The sequence below is a fragment of the Xyrauchen texanus genome, chromosome 25, assembly GCF_025860055.1.
Source record: "Xyrauchen texanus isolate HMW12.3.18 chromosome 25, RBS_HiC_50CHRs, whole genome shotgun sequence".
In the NCBI taxonomy this organism is placed as follows: Eukaryota; Metazoa; Chordata; class Actinopteri; order Cypriniformes; family Catostomidae; genus Xyrauchen; species Xyrauchen texanus.
The window spans coordinates 12720085-12743320 of NC_068300.1; the positions used below are offsets into that span (position 1 = coordinate 12720085).

Consider the following 23236-nt stretch of genomic DNA (forward strand, 5'->3'; position numbering starts at 1 on the left):
AATAGTTGGCTAACTGCTAAGCTTGCAAGCTAACAAAGAAAAAGGTTAACTATAAGTTTTTAATTTGGCCATTTATAGCTTTTGTTATATAACATGATGCCCCTGCTAAAAAAAAACATATTAACCAGCATGCAATTCCCAGGCTGGTCTAGGCTGGTTATGCTGGTAAGTGCTGGCTTGGTGCTGATCTAGCTGGTGAACCAGTATAGTCTTTCTGATGAAGCTGGTTGAGCTAGTTTAAAAGCTTGGTGGAGACACCAGCACACTAGCATCCCATGCTGGGGGACCAACACCCAAAACACAACATCAGCTGGTGACCAGCAATGCTGGTCTTTTCAGCAGGGGTATGACATATAATTTAAAATACATTGATGGTCATATTTACATTCATCAAAAGATGACATGCCTTATCAAGTCATTTTTGTAAGTTTTCTAACTGGGCCCTTTAAAGTTCTTTCAGCTCTAGTATCCAAGGGGGATAGAATATAATCTTGCAAGACACTGGGGTCTTAGTCCAAGCCAGCTCTGAGAGGTGAGGTACCCAGTCCAGCCAGATGGCCTTGGGGGAAGGGAAACCTCACTTTTGGTCTGCCTCTCTCTCAATTAGACAAGCAAAAAACAAGAGATACTGACACAACCCACAATGGTTTTTGTGGTTTTTCTTGGTGAATTTCTTGGCACAGGTTTGGGATGTGATTTTTGTTCCGCAAAAACAAGGCAAAGAGACAAAAGAAAAGATTGGAGTCATATTTCATCCAAAGTTGAGGCCATTTTGTTATTGTCAGCTCTCTCCACCCTTTCTGTTTGAGAGGAAAGGACATGGCGCAGAGGTCAATAGAGCCAAATAAATTAGCGGCTTGTAATAAAGTGAGAGAAAGGGAAGGAAAATGAGAAATGACAGGAGCGAGTGTGTCAAAGAAAAACAAGTGCAAACCTGAGCAAGTGAGCTATAAAGTGGGGGTGTATAAAGAGGGAAAAATCGAATAGAAAGTTATTGAAAAGGCAGATGTCAAGTGTCAAAACGGTTTCAAATGTGACACTGAAGCCGCATTCACATTGACAGCAATTAAATTGCAGGCAGATCTCTATCTGCAATCATATTTCACTGCTGCTCATTTGCATAATGTTGACCTCTCATTGAAAATTAATAACTTCAAGTCACTTTTGTCTGTGAAATTGTTCTTTAAAGGGACAGTATCCAAAAAAATTACAATAATTTAATCATATACTCATGATTAGAGAGAAAATAAAGTAATATGAGTTTGGAATAACACGAGGGTGAGTAAACAATGACATCATTTTCATTTTTGGGAGAACAATCCCTTTAAGGCCCCGTCCCAAATGCCGCCCTCAGCACTTGTGGTCCACGTAACCCAGCATCAACTGTGACATATGGTATTTGAGCCAGGGCCAGAACTTCATGTTAGGTTTTTAGGATGGATAGAGATTGGACACATCCAAAAAGGTTTATTTGTTAGGCAAAGTTGTTTGGATTGGTGAGTCAAATCCAATCCTTGTACAATACAATACTGGTCAATTACTCTAATTTTAGCTTCTACAAAAAAAAAAAAATAATAATAGCTTGTTTACAGAACAGGGGAGTCATTTAGCAATTCATCATAATTGTTCAGATTGCTAACAAATGGTGGGATAAATATGCTACCGGGAAACAATTAACCTCCTAATGTCTCACAGAGTCTTTAAGCAAGGCATTTAATCCCTCTTTTCAAATGTATCAGAGCTCAAACTGTTATCTTTTCATTTCCAGTGCTGGGAAATCTGTTTTAAGCTGCTGGATTAACCCCTGTGTGCTGTTTTCATCAAAGGAAAACCAATGCTAGATGGCTCCCTGAGTGCACTCTGAACAATCAAGTCTTCGAAATAGGAAGCGGAGGAAAGATAGAGAGGAAGTGTGAATGTCAGAGAAACCTCAGAGCTGCCTCCTAATTTTTGATGTAGCAGGGCTATTGAGGTATAGCATATTAGGAATATATGTGACATAAAATAACTACTTACATGCCTAGCATATGTTCACTGGTCTGTAATGGCACTGTGGTTGCAGACATGACTGTAAAAACATTTCCAACTCTATTTGTGTTGTTATCCAGTAAAAATTATCCTTAAAACATCCATAACAAGTTAAATTTACTTGAAAAGCAAAACTGCATCAGGCTAAACACTTAGCAGCAGGCTAATTGCTAACAGCATAGTAACTTTCCAGAATAATCTGCTAGCAGTATGCTAAAATAGTAGGCTAACCAGTAATCTTGCAAGCTAACTGGGAAAAAAATATATACTAAAACTAACATTTAATTAATAAAAAAAGGTTTTGAAATTGATGACTTATAAGTGCCCAACATATAGATGGGAACTCCTTCAATACTGTTTAAAAAGTATCCCAGGGTGATACCTCAAGAAGTTGATTGAGTAAATGTCAGAGTATATGTCTGCAAATTTACTTTGAAGATGCTAAAATATAACACAGTTTTGATTTATTTTGGATTTTGTTTAGTCACAACATAATTCCCATAGTTACATTTATGTTATTCCATAGTTTTGAGGACTTTACTATTATCCTAAAATGTGAAGAAAACATTATAATAAAGAATGAGTGTGTTTCAAAACTTTTGACCAATAGTATATATATATATATAAATTTGTTTATATAATATGATATGTGACACATTTTAAATACATTGGCTGGCATATTTACATAGTTAAGATGACATGCATCATGAAGTAATTTTTGTATAAGATATTAAGGTGTTTTTAGAGAAATCCTACAAAATTTAGTGAGGTTTATTGCTTAAAAAAATGTTACAAAGAAAAAAGCCTATTCTCTGAGAAAAATCACTTATGTAGACATTCAAATGGGCATTTTACAACTGATGTCTCCTTTAGTCCTTATCAAGAGAATTGCGTCTACATGATGGAATCTAGTCCCACGGATAGGTTCAATTACCATTAAGGAAAGTGTAGACAGTCAGGGTCAAGACCACTGAGGTCAAAATGTCAACATATCACAAGAGAATAGCCCACTTCTTAAGACAGTTGAGTACTGGCGTTAAACCGGATAAATCCAGGCACAGGCACGAACCCGCACGGGGGCTGGAAATAAGTTAAAGTGATTAACTCCGTGGCAAGAGGTTACGTAAAGATGACATTTAATGTAATGAAACTTCATTGCACTCAGTCACGCCCTGCCCCTCATGCTTGTTTGCATTTGTGTGAGTGTGTGTGTGTGTGTGTGTGTGTGTGTGTGTGTAGTGGTCGCTGCATAACTCTTGTGAACTGGGATGTGTTGAACTGAGTCCTCACAATATTCACTTTGTTTTGATGAATGTTCGTAATCCGTGTTGGAACTGAGTGAAAGAGTTTCAGATCCAAATGTTCCCTGAGGATCCAGACTCCTTCCTCCATCCCCGAGGGCTGATTAATGGAAAGTCTGCATGACTCTGTTTGATTGGAATGAAGATGGAGGGGATATTGTTTATGATCATGTTGGGGAAGAGAATGAGTTGAACCGTGATTGGCCCAGTGAGAGAGCAAGAGAAGGGTGTTCACTGTTTACAAGGAGGGCTGTGATCTAAGTGTTGCATATTATAATTGTACATGGACTCTCTCTCTCTCTCTCTCACACACACACACACACACACACACACACAAGTAGTCATCTTTGGCCTGCTTTTGACCTCAATAATCTTAGAGCACAAAGGGCCCCTGTGTGATATCAAAAGCAAAACATCTCATGCTCTGCTCAGATGGTCACCAACACAGACTCTGGCCCTTTTATTTTCAAACAGCCCAAATTTATTTTCAAATACGGCCCATAGACAGACCTTAATCAACCTCAAAACTTAATATAAACACACATTCTACACAATAATAAATAGGTCATATAAATATAGAATAGTATATAGTGGCAATCTTAAAAATAACCCTGCATAAAAATGAATACCCTTAGAAAAAAGTACTTTTACAGTTGTACCATGGTACAGTGATGGTATCAGATGGCAATACTGATGCATACAGTGTGAGTTAATGTAGGGCTGGACAATGTAGCTTAAAATATTACCATATTTTTATGTCAATATGAATCAGTTTGCTGTGAAATGCCTTAAAAGGTTTTTTTTTAAGTAGTAAAATACATTAGAAATATGGCATTTCAATTCAAATACAGTGTTTTCACTCAAGACATATAATAATTTCATTTATATGCTCCATAATAACAGCATAATTTCAGTAACAACAATAATAAATAATTAATAATAACAATAACTATAACAATAATAAACAGTAATACTTTAAAATGTTATGAATATGCTCTGAAAAGCCTTAAAAAGTTTTTTGAAGTATTAAAATACAGTAAAACTTTAGTTAAAAATAATCAGGGCATGTTTTCCCAACTGTTTTCACAAAATAAGAAATTACATATAATAATTGTATGTATATGAACCAAAATACTGGTAGAATTTGTATTCAATCTGCACACTTTGTATTTGATTTATTTTTACTGAAATATTTAAAAATGCCATAAAAATGTAATATCAAAATCAATAATGAAAGACACTAAATTACAATAATCACAATACTGGTAAAATTTTATTTTAGAACAAAAATAATATCTAATATACCATAAATATTTGATTTATAATGTTTATGGGTCAAAATAAGTAAATAACAAAATTTGCATAGCCTTTTAAAATGGCACATTGAATTGAACTTCAATGAGAGACACTTAATCACAATTCTCACAATATCGGCCAAATGTTTAATTTATATCACTAACAAGATCATATTGACTGCACCATAAATATTCGATTTAATATACACACCAAAATACCAGTAAAGTACATATTTTAACAAATTTAAAAATGCCACAATGTAATTATATAAATCACAATATTCTAAATTAAGGTTCATTTTATATTGACACCTAAACTAAATAGACTGTATTGTAAACTTTCTATTTATCACCCAGCACAAATATGACCATATTCATATACCACAGTATTTCCATGATATCCAAAAGGTAGATACCATGGTATTACTGTTGTCATTATTATCACTGTTAATACCATGGAACTTTTTTGAAAGGGATGTGTGCAACAAATGCCCAGCAAAACAGCCACACTTACACACACACACACAAAAGGAGACAAAAGACTGACAAAATGTCGAGGACAAGAGAACGAGAAAGAGCCTATTCATGGCCATGAATTTGGTTGTTCAGTTTTAAGTTATCAATGTGTGTGGTTGGGAGGGAGAGCAAACTCACTCAGAACCCACATCATTAATGTCTGTAGTGGTTTAGCGGTTTAAAGGAGGCACGGTAGGACATCTGTCTCTGCCCTAACCGATGACAATCTCAGAGACAAAGTGCACTTCCTTACCAAATTCTTTCCAGACACTCACAAGGGGCCACAGAAGAGCAATGTGGGCCCAAGCTATGCTTCCTCTAGGGCCTGGAGCTAGCAAGCTAGTCATACAAACACACCGCAGCCTGCCATAAAAGATTAGGGTGGCCCACAAGGGAGGGAGTAGACAGCACAGGGCCGAGATAAAGGGGAGGATGGTGGTGGATAACGTAGATGAACCACACACACAAATATAAACATACACTGCACTGATGCCTGTCAGGATGCTTGCCAAGTCTGTAAACTTTAATTATGGGGACGACTGACCATGAAAGCGCAGGGACCTTTCCATGTACACTCCATACAGTGAGATTACACTCCAGTCGCATGGCTTTCCACAGCCATGATTGTTCTTCAACAATGGGCTGAAAGGCCCGGGAAAGACAGGGGCTCGTGCAGAGGGAGGAGGCCATCGTCCATTTCATTCAGAAGCTGAGAGGGATGTCCTGATATCATGCACGGTAACCTTGCTTCAATGAAGTCTTAATGAATCTTGGCACTGGGATGGTCTACAGATGGATCCTTGTTTTCCCTCTTTTGTTCCAGCGTTCTCTCTCCCTCCATCTTTTTCTCTCAGATCTCTATCTTTATGCCTCTACTATTCCTCTTATGCTCTCTCAGTTTGAAATGAACAGTTTACAAAATTATTTTAAATTCTGTTTTTATTTCTCATTTACTCACTCATATGTCATTTCAACCTGTATTATATTCTTTTTACTGTAGAACACAAAATGAGGGATTTTGAACATTAGTCGCTCTGTTCCTTGGAAATAAAATGAATAGGGAATTAAGCTTTGAAGCTTCAAAAAGGACACAAAAGCACAGTGAAAGTATCATAAAAGTGATACAATTCATACACAATATTCCAAGTCTTCTGAAGACATTTAATAGGTTTGTGTGAGAAAGAGACTGAAATTTAAGTTGTTATTCATTGATAATCTCAACTCCATTGAGCAGTGTTAACTTGAGGGCTGTTTCGAACGGTATTCCTAAACTAATAATTCAGACTGGTTTTGTGAACCAAGTCAAAAGATTCACAGAAAAGATCCGGCTCAAAATAACAATTTGTTTATGAAACCGACATTGCTACTTCTCTTATGAAATCTTTGTCTTCTGTTTGTTGCACAAAACAGTCTTATGCCTTTAGAAGAATATAGTTGCGTGGTCTACTTTATGATGCTTTTGCACCCTTTTTGGAGCTTGATAGCCTCAGTCTTCAGAATTTTCATTTCTGGGTGAACTATCCCTTTAAAGAAGTAATTTTATATCAGTCAACGGAGGAAAATTCAAATGAAAGACTGTACAGAGCTGCTTCGCTTACAGATGTGGCCTCAATCTCCCCAGGCTTCCTTTTATTACAGACTTACAATTCTGTTGAAGCTAAATGCATGAAGTGTGTGTGTGTGTGTGTGTGTGTGTGTGTGTGTGTGTGTGTGTGTGTGTGTGTGTGTGTGTCCACTGCCTCTTCACCCCTCTGACTTTGAAACTCAAATGGAAAGGCTCACTCTTACACACCGAGAGCTCCTAATTCAAGATTGCGAGTGGGTATTGAGCATGCATATCAGTATGGGCAGCAGGTGTGTTGTGTGTATAGGTGACTGTATGAATGTGTGTGTGTGGGTTCTTGTCAGAGGGCCTCTCCGGCCTGATTGCAGGGGCCTCTCAAGGGACTTGATGCCTACTTGATAATCACTATGTCTGGGAGTGCTGAGGCCCCCAATACCCCATCTGAGGCCGGAACGGCCCCCTCTCCCTTACACCGAGGTGATTAGCATCTCAAGGGCTTCAAGGGAAACCAAGCCATGGAGGACAAAAGAGACTGAGATCTTTGATATGAGCTGACAGAAAGGCTACGGTAAATCAGATAACAGCTCTGTACAATTTTAGTGTGCAGAAAATTGAGGCGGATGGGCTACAACAGCGGAAGACCATGTCCGGAACTTTGTTAGGACCATAGTGTTCCTAATAAAGTGCTCAGTGAGCGTATAAGTAGTTTGAGAGTGTAGGGAGACTCGACTGCATTATTCACAGTGAGTCATTGAAGTGGGCGGTTGTTGCAGAATTTTTTTCTGCCTTTCCCTGATTGGTGGATATTTTTCCTTTAAGATCATGGATAGTGTAGTTATTTACCACAAAGTCCACTATTAAAAGTGATTAAAAAAACAGTAAGTTGAAATAATGTAAATTGATGGCTAAACAGAAGCACATATCATTGATTACCAACCTTGAAGCTCACGCTAGGTCTGTCTTTAAAAGTTTATAGGTTATCGTTAAGGAGAAAATTAATGGAATATTTACTTCTGGAACCAGACTGTTGCGCTTTATACCTCAAGATGCAATGTCAATGATTGGTCACAATACAGGCAAGAATCAATGATGTTTGATATCATTGATGTCAAATTAGATTTTGAGATCTATATCAGAGACAGGGCTCCAGACTAAAACACAATTACTTAGGAACCATTGTCTCTAAACTGAAAAATTAAGGAGCCAAATGGCTGTTTTTAGTCACCAAATCACAGAATTGCTCGAGTTAGATTGCGGTTCAGAAACAAGATAGAAAGCCGAAGAAAAGGAAGACAGCTGATAACCCATTAATCTGAGGTATAATAAACAGCATATATAGTTGAGAAGATAAGTTTGCATTCCCTTTAGTCTCGTAAATGTTCACACCCTTTTCATAATTTATACAAATAGAAGAGATAAAAGATGTTTTTATTTAGTATTGCTCTTCAGAATCTACATTACAGATAATAAGTGTCAAAGGCTTGATCTCATATATACTGTATGTGTGTATATATATATATATATATATACAGTTTTAAAATATTGCCTTACCGGGTAGCCCTGACACAGAGACTAGAAGAGTGCAAATTGACTGAAAACCCAGATGCAGTTTACTGTGCTACTTCATTCCCAATCAATAATTACCAGAAGAAAATAAACTGGTACAAGAAGCCCGAAATACACATGAGACTCTTATTTTGAAATGTCTGCACTCCCAGATGTGAGGACACTGACTGCTGATTCACGAGAAAGTGAATCTGATTCAAACTGCTAATCTGAGCTCCTGAGTTCAAACACCCGGTTCTTTTCAAGTGATTCATGAAAAGACCCGATTCAAAAGAGTCATTTGTTAACGACTCTCTCACGCTGGGTTTGTTGTTGCGTGCAGTGCAGCGAGCTCATCAGAAACAGAACGGGTGAAAAGCAGCGCGAGACACTGGTGGTGCGCGCTATTAAGATGTATTCAGTAACTCACAAGATGATATCTGAGGAAACCGCACTGTTACAACAACCCGACTTTTGCCAATGGCAACTAGATTTTAAATTATTGTCGCAATCAATTATTTTTCTTATAACTTCAGAAAAATAACATATGATTTGTATTGACTAATTTTATAGGGCTTTTTGGGGCTCGACAGCCCCTGTTACTTTTCACTTTAGCTGTGTGGGGAAAAAGTAGCTTAGACATTTTTCAAAACATCACCATTTCTAGAATTTTATTGTTGGGTGAACTATCCCTTTAATATGGGACTGACTGCTACAGTGTCTAGCTAACGGCAAACACCCTCTCCTAATCGCAACCTCAATGAAGTTTTAAAGGGCCTAATCTCATACCAGAAGCTACAGATTAGCCACTGCGGGCCTTGTGAAATGATGGTGCCCACTTTAAAGAAGAATAAACCTGCCGAGACAGACGCCCATTCATTATGTCGTGTCTGAATCAAGCCACTATCCAGTATCTCCTGATTCAGTTGTTTTTCTTGGGAGGACAGATTTCCTACAGTGGAAAGGATGGGGAAATGAGACGCTGTGTTTTTTCTTGCCTACAGGCATATATTCAACATCTATATGGTGTTATCTTCCACAAATATGCTAGTGCGTTAAGCTTGCATAATGAAAGCATTTTCATTTGATTCCATTTGAGTGGAAAAGACCTTAGATAAGACTGAAAAAAAAGAAAGAAACATACCATCTACCATCAACCGTGGCCACAAAAAGAGCTAGGACACTTTTGGAAACATAAGTCACCCATAAGTCTGAATGCCACCACAATAGAAACAACATATAAAACCAAGTGGCATTTGCAAACAAATTATGTTACACCTTTTCTCAGAACTACCTACACTTTTCTTAGCCATTTATTAAGCAAGGAGATTTTTAGTGGATGTATTAAGTCAGTTCGTCTCAAGTTCAAAGGAGTTAAACAATATATATATTGTTTTATCATTTCAAACCTAACAAGCTTCTTTTTGTGAAGTACTTTGCTTGAAAAGTGTGTTTTCTTTTAAATGTCACTTGTTTTGATATTGTAATTGATATTATGTAATACAAAGACATTCAGACATTTTAAGTGTGGATTTAAAAGTATAGTTTGCCCAAAAAATGAAAATTCTGCTCTACTCTTTGAAGTGTCAAATACATTTTGAGGCCACTGTATGTGCATCTACGTTTTGACATTTCTGTCTTTAGGTGTTGAACAATAAAAGAAGCTCCAGAGAGCTTTACAAAAAGGTGGCACACTGCATCAGTGTTTGTTATGTACCTGAGATCACTTACCCATAATCACTTGCAGCAGGTCTAGGGAGAAAATAAGGGTCTGCCAGCGTTAAGAAGTCATTATCTTCAAAGTTACAAGGAAGAACTTTCCTACCAAGTGTCATCAGTGAGACAGCATTTGAAAGGAGGTCCCAAAGGGGCCAAACGTATCCCCTATGATCATGAAATATAACAAACAGGAGAGCACATTAGAATTCAGGAGGGCTGGCTGGACGCTTGCGTGAGGTGCTTCCATAAACAGGGGGAAAGAGGGAGAGACAGAAGAGATGGCAGACACCCCACATATGCAGATTAGACGTATGACACACTCAGTTTCCACAACAACGGAGCCGAAAGGAGAGCTGCCCTGGTGACAGAGGCTCTGGCAGCCAGAACGCCAAGACCTGCTCACAGACAGAGCTTTATGCATGCATTCAAAGATCTAGGCTCAAGAAACTTTTCAGAATAAGCACAAAGAGTCTACACTGACCTACTTTTGATTCATTAATAGAAAGATTAAATGTGACTTTCAAATAACCTTTATTGGTAAAACTGCTTATAGTCTATATAAATATATATATATATAATACATTATAAAGCGATCGTTATTCTTACCGCCATATAGAGTTCATAGTGCCTTGCAATAAACTTCATAATCAGATGTATTTTCTCATGAATAATTGTGATCATAGTTATTAAAGCATTAATAATAACTGTAATGATTTTACCATAGTTAAAGGGTTTACAAAGCAGAGTGCCTAAAACCTCCTTAAACATGTTAAAATCACTGTAAATCACAGTCTTAAATGGTGGCAACAGCTAAATTTACATTTACACAAATAGTTGCATTCATTATTAAAAAGAATAAGAGTAAACTACTCTTTTGTCAAGTAACATAGTTCTGGAGCATAACTGTAAGCAACAACTTGCTGCATTTATATAGAATTCAATTTCTGTTCAGTCACAAATGTGTGTTTTGGCTATTTTATAACAGCTTTAAACATGGCTTATCCAATTAGAATTGAGAGTTTTAACTGTCCATTTTTATCAAAAAACAGTATGATACTTACATATTTCTAACTATAAAGAGTATAATGCATTAAAACAAATGATCAAAACCCAATTTCTAATGGTATATCATGTTATAATTATAGTACTGTAATGCATTATAACTGTGGATAAAATTTTGGGAAAAAATACAACGCATTACAATATGAACTACCAGGCATCAAGTACAGTATGTACCATGGATGGATGGATACCTATTGTAAGTACTGTCCTTGTCTTTTTATTTCCATCACCTGTCCAACTGAAGTGTCTAGACTCTGTGATTGATGGAAGCTCGGCAAATGCGGTTGCGTGATTTCAGTCTGAGTGTACAGTGAGCATACTGAGCCATGCAGCCGGGTGTCCAGCAACACGGCTCCTAAAGTGTGGCAAGTGCATGAGGCCTCACTGCATGGATCAAGAGTTCAGTGTTAATGTGTGTGACTGACCACAGTCTGCCATGAAAGTGCCATATCTGTTGTGACGGATGGACAGATGGAGCCAATCAGAGGAAAAGCAGCGAGCAGCTGCCACGGCACTTCGCTGCGGGTGCAGGATGGAGTCATGTGCGCAGTTGTCACAGTGTTATTATTGTTAACAAAAAACAAAAAACGCCAACTGAATAAAAATAATAAAAAAAATATTTGCTGACATCAAATTTAACTTCATTAAAACATATTTACCGTATATGATATTCAGTTAATGCATTTAACATTAATACAAAACTTAATTCACTGAATAAAAAATAATGGTCAGAGGGGAAAAAAATGGAATTGAACAAAATAGAAAACAAAAAACATTATAACAAAAATAAATTACACTGCAACTACAATAACCTCGAGTTGTCAGACAGTGGGCTTGACATCAGGGGTGGCCGCAGATGCCATGTGCTAGCCGTTGGGTGGGCAGCTGTTTTTCACGGTTGTGCACAGTTGCACTGGACACAGCTGTGGCGAAAGCTGGCAAGCAGCACTCCAGGAATGTAGCTGGTCACATTCTCTGTTGGCATCTGGTAACTATCACACACACACACATAGTGCAGAGTGCACAACCGGCCTGCACACACCATTGACCCTCTGTCCTACTTGACAGTATCTTCTGCTGCGGGATGGAGTCATGTATGTGCGCTGGATCCACAGCTGTCATAGGACCACCTCTTCATAGCATTAAACAACTGAGGCAGAAAATGAGAGAACTTCCAGCATTACCGGCCTCTGGTTTCCAAAGACACAAAGCCATATAAACACAAGCTGTTTGAAGTGAGTGTAAACTGCTATTGCAAGTGCATTTATGCAAGCACAGCCTATTAAACTGTAAAACCACCTCAAACCATAAAATGGTTTGTTGGTCTCAGCCGGTCTGCCAGCTTGGTCATGGTCAAACTGGTCTGTTGACTGTTTTTAGAGGGGTTTTGGCAGGGACTTTTCAGCTGGGCAGGCTAAAGGATAGGTTAGACTAGAAGAAGACCAGCTAAACCCAACTCATACCAGTAAACCATTTCAGGCTTGTTTGAGCTATATTATTCCTTTTTTGCTTGTATGATGATAGTTTATTGGCATTTCTTTTTGCAATATCCTGAGCACAATTATATACTATCGCCATCCATTACAAGCTAATTTTAGCCTCATTCATGATTACAGATTTTCCCCCTGGACTCGCAGGTAAAGTGCTTCTCAAGGGCACTTCTGAGCAAAGTCAGGACTTACAAAAAAAAAAAAACTGCAAACACCTTGTTAAAATTGTATTTTCCTCACACAGATGTCCAATGAGCTTCAGAGCCAAGGGCTTTTTCAATCAAACCCATCTGCCAGCGTTTAAAATGGTCACACAGAACTTCTTATACACGCATACATACAACTAAGAAAGAAGCGCTGTTCCAACTCCAAGTAAGCTACCTCACTGTCTGGTGAGTACAGACAGCTGCCTTATAAGGCAGAACTCGAACTGAAATTGATCCTCAGAAGTTACAGATTTTGTACACTTTTCATAGGTAGTAACAACACACAAGTAGCATTCCTCACATGAAGAGTTTGATGTTATCATGTTGCTAAGCTAATGGTGGGATACTCAAATAAGCATAAAAAAAGCAAACACAAATAATAGGTGAAAATTAATGCCGGGTATTGATTCAGATTTCCAGATTCGATTCTGTTTGGCAAGTTCACATCGTGCTATGTGTGATTAGAATTGAATGTTCCTTCTTTCTTGTAGTTTTTAAGAGCAGAAAGAGTATTAAATCAGATTCAAATGTATTTTGTGAATCTTGTCATTAGACATACATTGCACGGAACGTGTCAAACCAAACTTTTACTCTTAATCCGTTGTGAAAGGATCCCGATACTGAACTTCTTTGCCACCACACTACTCAATCACTGGTGAGTAGAATCTAAAAAGTTACCAGGCAATGGCTAATCAGAGACCTTTTCAGTGCAAAATTTGGTTGCATATGTGAGTGATTTACTAGAGGGTTGTGCATAGAGCAAGGTCGATCTTGGGATTTTAAGAATCAGTGTCAGATCGTTCAAATTAAGATCACGATTAATCAGAAAATCGCTATTTTTATTTGATTATTTTTACTCATATTTTTCGTAACTGAATGAAACTATATTTCTAATCAACAATTATTTAGCTTCATCTGCAATCTTGGATAATTTTTTTCAGGGATTGCATTCTCTTTGAAGAATATATGCGATACTAATTTACAATTTAATCAAAATTAGTTGTCTTAGTAAGCAGCATAATGCTGCCTAGCGTTTGGAACAGCCTTTGAGTCAAGAATGCTCTAGATGCCTAAAATTCTGTTCAGGTAGGCAGCTTACAAGGTTTTTGGAACAGTTTAAGTATGCAAATTTTATAATTTGGGGAGGTTTTGAAACTCAGTCAGGGCACAACAGCGTATGCGAATGACCAAGACGATATTGTACGTTTGCCTAGACAAAATCACTGAAAATATATGGACTGAGAGAGAGAGAGGAAGAGAGAGAGACAGAAGTATGAGGCACAGTGCCCAATAAAAGAGAGAAGGTGGATGTGACACTTATTGTGTTTGTGCTTATCTGTGTGTGTGTGTTTGAAAAATAGTAAAATGTCTAGTGATCCTGTACTGGCACAGGTACAGCACTAATGTGAGAATGGCAGATACCCTGATTTAAGTCCATTGAACCACTGGACACAATCACAAAATTACCTAACGATAACGCAATCAACAATCATAGCGTTGCAGATGTAGAACTTTCTAGAATCCTAATTATAACATGCTGCACTTGGTCTCCCTCTGATTTGTCCCTCACAGTCGTGACGCATCATAATGGAGTGAATGACCACGCAACAAACTTAAGAAGATTCGTTCCATTCTTTGCTGCATGCTCCCTAATCACTGCCACCAATCACGACTTCTGTCGTTCCCGCAGAGGACTACAAGATGTTGTCAGTCTTTAATCGTTCTCAATCAGGCGAGATTTCCACAAGGAAAATCACTTCCTGTCGCGATCCCCCCATCAGCCTTCCTTCTTGCTCATTGCTTCCAAATGTTATCTGTAATTACCATTCACTCAGCAAATTAGCTCAAATCAAATCATGCTTCTTAATTAAAGTGACATTTCGGCAGTGGAGGGGGTGTAACGTGTGGCCGCACTAACATGCTAATTAGCCACGCTAACGTGCTAAATAAGTGACCTGCAGCCCTCCACCAAAATTTAGCTTCTTCAAGGGAGATATTCTTGCCACATCGGAGTACTTTGTGACATGCAGATTGGAACTACAGAGGCAGGAAGGTGGACATCACATGAACGCGACTGGTTGATTATTTGCAAACACCTTAATTGCTAGGCGTAACCTCAAGGTTGCTGCCAGTCCAAAAATATTTGCTAGGAACTGACCACATGCAATGAAGCCAAATGCCATGTTAGCTCTACCATCACAGAGGTTTATACAGCTCTGATTCACTGTACGGATAGAGCGAAAGACAGCTTGCAAGCATATGGTCTTGTCTGATGCATATTTTCATCTTTCTTAATTAGCTGTTGTCTTCAATTGAGTCGGTCAAGCTGAGGCATGAGGACGAAGAGTTCAGGTGATTTCAGAAAGGCAGGGATATTTATGTGCAGTATATTGGAAACTTTTTATGGAGATTTTCACTCCCTTGATCCCCAACAATGGATTCTATTAAATCACTGACACTGACCTCCTGTATACCTGCCCCACAGGGGCCATTTGTCTTAGCAGGGACAGTCAATACAGCTCATAAATACATAGATACATTCATACATGTATAAATAACATGGCCTTCAGCAACTCACCTGTATAATAAAGGAAGGACCCATAATGTTTCTCACACACGATCAATATCTAGAGTAGGATGACATATAGACTCAAATGGAGCGAACAGGATTCATGCAAAAATGCTGTAATTTCTTTATGGAACAACATAGATTTCAGAGATTTTCAACAAGATCAGATCTGAATTGTCAAATGATGCAGATCATCTGAAAATGGCCAAATATCTCCTGGAAAATATATCAGTCTATCACTACTTCTGTTATCATAAGGTGTTTCATTTTCAAACACAACACAGCCATGAACATTGAAAACTGTCGACAACTTTTGACAACTGTCAAAAAGAATTTATTGAGAAAGAAAGATAAAAATTGAGACTGACAAAGACAACCTGAAAACATAATTGCAACTCAACAAAACAGTCTAGCATGCTGCAGCCTAACAGCCAGCCGTGGGTCTTTGCTTCACAAACAACGTTAACACACACACACACATACACACACACAACTACTCGTCCAAGCTGTCTGCAGCCACTAAGATTTAGGCCCCTGATTATACAGTATATTCATACAGATGAATCAATAAGGCCTTGCAGCACAACCAGAAGACTGGAGGAATTACAACGAGCCAACATCAATAGACTACAGCTTTACATTTCATTAGGGCCAGACCCACACTTTAACACTAAATGAATAGCAATAAAAACAGCACTGCCAGGGCCAATGCAAACCCAAGCCCTAGAGCTAGTCCATCTCGCCCAACTCACCCCATGAGAGTGCAGACAGAGCTTGGCATAAGCTCTGCAAAGGGACCAGCCTGGGTGAGTTGAGAGAGTAGGGGATGGTGTGACACAGCAGTGGAAAGAGACAGGAAAATAGACTGCCAATCAGTTTGACTGATATTTTTTACACTATTCAACTTAATCGGTTATTGGTTCTTTAATAATAGGACTACAGAATCAATAAATGGCACCATTTGAATAGCATCCAATAACGCCATTACACCACTGTGCACTCAGCAGCAAACAACTGTGACCAGAACAAAGCTAAAAACGAATTTACAAATATTTAGATTGCAAAAACGTATATTTGTAATGTATATTTAAAAAAAAAAAAACTATTATAATTATTCATAATGAATTTTGTTTTTATGTTCATATTCTAATGATTTAGTTATCATTTAAAAATGCAGAGATGAAAAAATAAATATTGGTTCTGCAAAACGGTTATCAGATACAGACAAAAAATATTGGTAAAACTTTAGTTCACTACTGAGCTTTTGTAAGAGACACACACATGATTGTCTCTCAATTAACTGATTCATGCTTAAGCATTCTATCACTGAGCTTTTGACAATGCTACTGACCTATGTACATACACCTTCTAGCTTTTACCTTATTAGGAACATAGACACACACACACACACACACACTATTTGCTCATGAGCCATTGATTTCTGTCTAATGACACAGGCAGTGCTGTCCAGCTCAGGACCCGCTGCAGGAAGGGAAAGGCAGAGGAGAAATGTGATTCTGATCATGGGATATCACTCAACATCCGCTGATCTCCCCTCATCACCCCCACCCAACCGCAAACCTATATCCAGCCAGTGGTTTAAACATCAGAGAGGGGTCATATACAAGGACTATGAGACAGGGTTACTGCATACTTCAGCACTAGCATGTGTGTGTGTTGATAAGAATTATGTGTGAGTGTGGATGTAGTCAGACACATTCGCTTGCAAGAATTTGAACATGAGCCTCTGTCTGAGGAAGGACTCCAATGCACTCTAACAAATGCCCTTACAAAAAAGTACTGTGGTACAGAGATAGAAGCTATCACATGGTAATATCATGGCACTGTTTGATTACAGCACTCATATACTATGGTATACAAAATTATACAAGGAAGTAATTAAAAAACAAGATGGTATTACAAACATGCCCAAAAACAAGGTATTTTCATGTTTTTGTTGTTGTTGTTGTTGTTTGTTTGTTTTAATTTCGTTTTTGTTTGTTTGTTTATTTGTTTGTTTGTTTGGCAGTAGGCTAGTCAAGGCAAGATTATTTATATAGCACATTTCATCCACAATAGCAATTCTAAGTGCTTTACATAGTATCATGTTTTTTTTTTAAAGTAATCTCCAACAAAAAAGTTACAAAATGTATCATGCTAATACCACATGTTCATTAAAATAACTTGGAGCATCATACCTATGTAATACCATGATACATTATGATATTCATTCAATATCAGTAGTAATAATAGTAATATTTCAAAGTACCATGGTATTACCATACAGTACAATACTGTACCATAATGCTGCCACAATAGTTATTTCTAAGAAATATAAAAAAACATTTAAAAAAAAAAAATTATGTAATACAATCAATTTCCCTCATGAAAAAATATTACCAACAGCCCCGGCATATAACATTTTATAATAAAAACTTACAGGTCAAACGTTGTCCTTTGAACAGCAACATTACCTCTGTCCAACAAATACATTACAAATATTTCACGGACAACTGTGTCAGATCTGAAAGAAACATCTACAACCACAGCTCAATAAAAAGCAAGCAAAGCTGTACCATGCGACTCACCTTCTTAATCTTGCCACTACGAGTGCCGGTAAAGGCTACGGTTTGCCCACGATAGTCATATGCTGCCACGGAGGTCATTCCATCGTCTTTATCCAGAAATAGTGGAATCCCCTCAATGGTGGTGGTGCCCCCAAGAGGCTGGTTGAAGTCCTGGCCGCAAAAGTTGTCGTCTATTTGCAGAGGCTGTGGAGAAAGAGAGAAGAAAAAGGGCAAATTCAACAAGTAGATAGTGAGTGGGAGAGTTTCATTGCAATGGCAACATGTGTGGCATTTTTGCTCATCTTAATGTTCTGCACTACCAATCCATTCCTCAATATTCCTCTGGGTCATTAAAGACCATATACTGTATTTTCTGTGCTAATGAATCAGCCAGAGGCTCACACTCATCAGGATATATTGCAGGATGAGTCCCTGTGCTTGTGCTGGTAGAGGAATTGTCTGAAAATATAGAGGACCTAAGGGAAAATAATTCTCAGCTCATTCATTGTACGAAAATACTGCTAACGTAGACACAGCCACCACCAAATGTCGCACAAACACGCACATAATGCCTGACAATTCAAAACACATTTAATGCCTTACACATACACAATCCCTAATCGTACCACACAAAATGTAAAGAGTCCCGGGAGAGGTCCTCCCCGCTCTGGCCGACAGACTGGGCTCATTAGCAGAGACAAAAGTGGCCATGACCCCCACTGCCCCACGATGCTGCCCAATAGTGCCCCTCATTCCTCACTCAGCGAGGGGTGCCAATGCTGCCAAGGATGACTCGCTCCAGGCAGTTGGAAGGATATTCAGCCTTGTAGCCTATTGCGGTCCAGAGTTGTGCCCTACAACACAAGACAGCCTGTCCTTCCCTATAAACCTGGGAGCGTCCGGAAATAGAATGAGCAAAGGGGATTGGATGAAAACAAAATGAAGGGGAAGACAAAGGGAGCAAAAGCATACCAAAGGTTAGAGATCATCTGGGTTACACCAGCCATTGTGTACCAGTACTGCAATACAGTAATTACAGTAGGCCTGTAGTCAGGTAAAAGGTGTGCTTATGGTGCAGGGATAATCTTTGGGGAGAAAATGTTTGTTGCCCACCATTTGCAGTTATTGCCACTAGGTGTTATTTCAGTTAGATGAGGTAACATTATCTATGTTGGCAGAGTTAATGACGCTGGTAATGGCAGTTAATGTAAGCCAACCAATGATGCTGGAAATACCACTTACGCTAGCTTAAAAAGTGCTGGCAAAGACAAAGTCCTGGGGACAATCTACAGCTATAGTGTGGAGAGAGTGGATAAATTCAACCTGGAGAATGGCAGTGCCCCCTGTACTCTTATTTAGACACCATTGGGGAAACGCAACGTAGGTACACAGGTTTACTAATAAATAAATAAAACACTTTACACAAATTGTCAACCAAGTAACAACAAATATTACAGGAATGTATCCCTCCCACCTCCTACTCTGCATCCTGAACAACGGAAATAACAGGGCAACCACCCATGACCAGTGACCACAACGAGCAATGATGCATATCTATCAGAGGTTCTCCAATTCTGGCACCTTCGGCTTCTTTGCAAATGTCTTCCTTTTTCATTTGTCTTCAAATTACAACCTTATTTTAGTACAAAAAGGAGAGGGAACTATGCATTTGAAACTAAACAGGGCTGCAAGGTGAACTAGCTACACAAGGAAGGAATGGATCCGGGATAATTTTTTCAAAGGAGTGGAAATGAGGTGACGCCTAAAGGGTGTCCTGACTCAAGAAGGAATCTTCACACCCTCCCTCAAGTCTCTTGATTCGGAGCAGGGTTTTAAGAGACACAGACATGTTTACACGATTTAACACAGCTTCTTGGGCCGGATTGGGGCTGTCATCTTTAATATCTCAAGAATGTGTAGGGGAAGACAGCTGAGATCGCAGGGGGTTGAAAACGCCTCTGACAGGCTTGACAGGAAGGAGATGCCTAAGAATCAAGGCTGTCGTCAAGAGGAGCAACCAGAAATGTTGGCCTGTGCCAAATGATTATGATGACCAACTAAGGTCAAACTAAGACACTTTTCAATGGACCTAGGGAAGGAGAGGGCACAACTTAAAAAATTTGTCTCAGGCCTAATGAATTTGAAGGAATATTTAACCCCCAAACTGAAAATTTGAAATGAGGGTGAGTAAATGATGACAGAACTTTCATTTTTGGGTGAACTATCCCCTTAAGCAATGACCCTCCTCTAAATCCAGTTATAGGCCAGACAGAATAAACCTCAAAACCCCAAATTAAGAAAATGTATCATCTGATAAACACAAGGAACTCTTCTGTGGAGCCGAGCTTTTACCACTTTTCTGTGTAATGCTTGGTTGATTCTGCTTTGCTGATGAATAAAAATAAACATCAATGTGTCCTGATTTCAAGTGATCAAATGCAGACCAAAGAACAGTGGGAAAGAAGAATGTGTTGGATGCTAGCTTGCCACTGCTTATATACACACACACACACACCTCTGAGAGTAGCTGTAATCCTGATGTCTTATCATTACACCATCTGATCGATCTTGCAGCAGATCCACTTGTCTTTTCTATCACTACATCTCTCTGTTTTACCTGCCTCTCTCTCTATCCATCCAATGAAAGCATTGGGGATCAATAAGGGAGGCAGGGCTTATCAGAGGGGGATCCAATAGACAAAGAGAAGTCCCAAAGGGTTAATTTGGCAGTGTGTCTTAGTGAGACGCAAAAGACCTGATCCAGAGAGACAGAGACCTGACAGACTAGGTATTTTGGGAGAACATACACAGGAGATAAAGGCCTAAAATTACATAATGATGTTTATAAAATGGATAGGATCTTGATGTTGATTGGTCAATACAGCGCTCCAGCCATGCTATAAAACATTATTTAGTTAATAATATGATGTGAAACACCTGTTAACCAAGCTACAAAGTATTTTACTGCATATCTCACAGAGAGACCAACTATTAAAGCTTTAGTACAAATTTAAGTTCTGTCATCATTTAAAGTATATAGTGCGTTTGCCCGGTTGTGTTCATTTGCCATTATATTAAACACAACAGAAAACTATTTGATTCTTTAAATGAAGCTTACATTGTCTTTGTGTTTGTTTTTGAGTTGCCACAGTATGCAATAGACTGGCATGTCTTAAGGTCAATATTAGGTAAAAAATTGAAAAAAGGAAACGTCTTTCTCTAGAGACTCGTCAGTCAATCATTGTTTTGAGTAATGAAGGCTATACAATGCTTGAAATTGCCAAAAAACTGAAGATTTCTTACAAAGGTATTGTAAAGTGATCAATGGAGGAGGCGAGAACCGGCTTTCCAATATAAATAATAGTTTTAATGATAAACTTAAAAGACAACATAAACACACACACATGACGGACATGTCCGTAAACGATCTCTCTCTCCCGCACGATCCTCTGCAGTCAGCCTTTATCCCTCACGGAGGCATAATTAGCCTAATACGGGACCGGGTGTGTAGGATCACGACCCGGCCCCGCCCTCCGCCCTACCACAGGTTTATACTACAGTCTTAAAAGACAAAGGACAACTGGCTCAAACAAGGACAGAAAGAGATGTGGAAGGCCAGATGTTCAACTAAACAAGAGGATGAATACATACATAGTTTGAAAAATAGACGCCTCACATGTCCTCAGCTGACAGCTTCATTGAATTCTATCTATAACAGTAAAGAGAAGACTCAGGGGTGCAGGTCTTATGGGAAGAGTTGCAAAGAAAAAGCCACTTTTGAAACAGAAAAACAAAATGAAAAGGTTAGAGTGGGCAAAGAAACACAGATATTGAACAACAGATAATTGGAAAAGAGTGTTATGGATCTTAACCCCACTGAGCTTTTGTGGATCAGCTAGACTGTAAGGTGCGTAAGAAGTGCCCAACAAGTGCTGCAGGAAGTGTGGGGTGAAATGTCACCTGATTGTCTGGACAAACTGACAGCTAGAATGCCAAGAGTTTGCAAAGCTGTCATTGCTGCACGTGGAGGATTCTTTGATGAGAACGCTTTGCAGTAGTTTAAGAAGTTCTGAACAATTTTTTCAAATTGCAATAGTAATTTGTCATGATATTAATATCCTGACTATACATTGTGATTCAGCTGAATGTCATTTTGGTGAATAAAAGTACCAATTTCTTTCCATAAGAACAAAATCTGTACATTATTCAAAATGTTGGCCTACAGTGTATATGCCTGAATGTGTGCATGAATAGGTGTGTTTGTTTGTATGTGAGCATGCATGTGGCCGTTTGTCCTTAAATGTGCTTGTGTTGATATGTGTGTGTGTGTGTGTGTGTGTGCTTGTCCTTAAATGTGTTTGTAGATTGTGGCGCACTTAAATGAAGATAAAGAGGGGCTGCCAAAACCTTTGGATGCATGGCCTAAGAGAACGAGAGCGATGAGTAGAGGGTTGGCAGGCTGCCAGCCTCCTGTTTTGATTTGTGACGGCAGAGATGCTGCGGCTCAGCCGCTTGCCCTTTGTTTCTTCTAAACAGCCAATGGAGGCTCTCTAATTGGGTCTTAATGGTGCACGCTCTACAGCAAGCCAGGATTCAGGCCTCTCGCTCTCTCTCTCTGGCATTAACAGCATTAGAAAGTCGAACATCAAAGATTCCCACAGCATCTGAGACTTATCTAAAAATACACGTCATATTAGCATCATGAAGAGCCATCGTTGAGCTTTATATAATGGTGTTATTATAAAGCTGATTCCATCAAGTAATCCTATTGACCCTCCATCCAAAGTCCTTTAGTAGGACTTAATGTCTTTATGTAGGTTGGTCACCGTTATCCTAATCTGTCATTTGATTATGGAATATGATATAATGTATATGTAGGTCAGCTGGTAGAGCTTGATTGTATATACTGTATCTATATTGGCTAGATGGTAACTTTCACTTCGAAACTTTTAGGGTTGACTGAAAGGGTTAGGATAAGGGAATGAACAGCAAATGATTCTCGTTGTTGTGGAACTCCAGGTAAATGCAGTGTAAGGGGCCGTTCAGACCGTACAAGATTTTGCAAAAAAAAAAAGAAAAGCTAGACGCAGTACAAAAAATTTAACAAAACACAGGTCTCTCTAGATGCGATTAACTTGACATGGCATCTAAAAAATGCAACTTGACGGTCAAAGACGTCTGACTAGTGCTTGTTTACATCAGAAAACAATTTAAAACCACATGGATGGATGCAAAAACATGTTTTTTTTGTGAACACCATACAGGTTTAGAAAGATGTGAGGGTGAGTAAATGATAAAGAAATTAAATTTTTTGGGTGAACTATCCCTTAAATGCAGACACAGCCCTAATACACTTAACCTGTAATGTTTAGTT

General features: G+C 38.6%; 1 protein-coding gene across 1 annotated transcript in view; it reads right to left on the reverse strand.

Annotated features, from left to right (window-relative positions):
• LOC127619093 (plexin-A1-like) overlaps positions 1-23236 on the reverse strand; it is a 245080-nt gene that overhangs the window by 166081 nt on the left and 55763 nt on the right. Inside the window, exon 3 of the mRNA XM_052091844.1 lies at positions 17884-18066. Within this exon, the coding sequence (XP_051947804.1) occupies positions 17884-18066 (183 nt within the window). The remainder of the gene's footprint in view (positions 1-17883; positions 18067-23236) is intronic.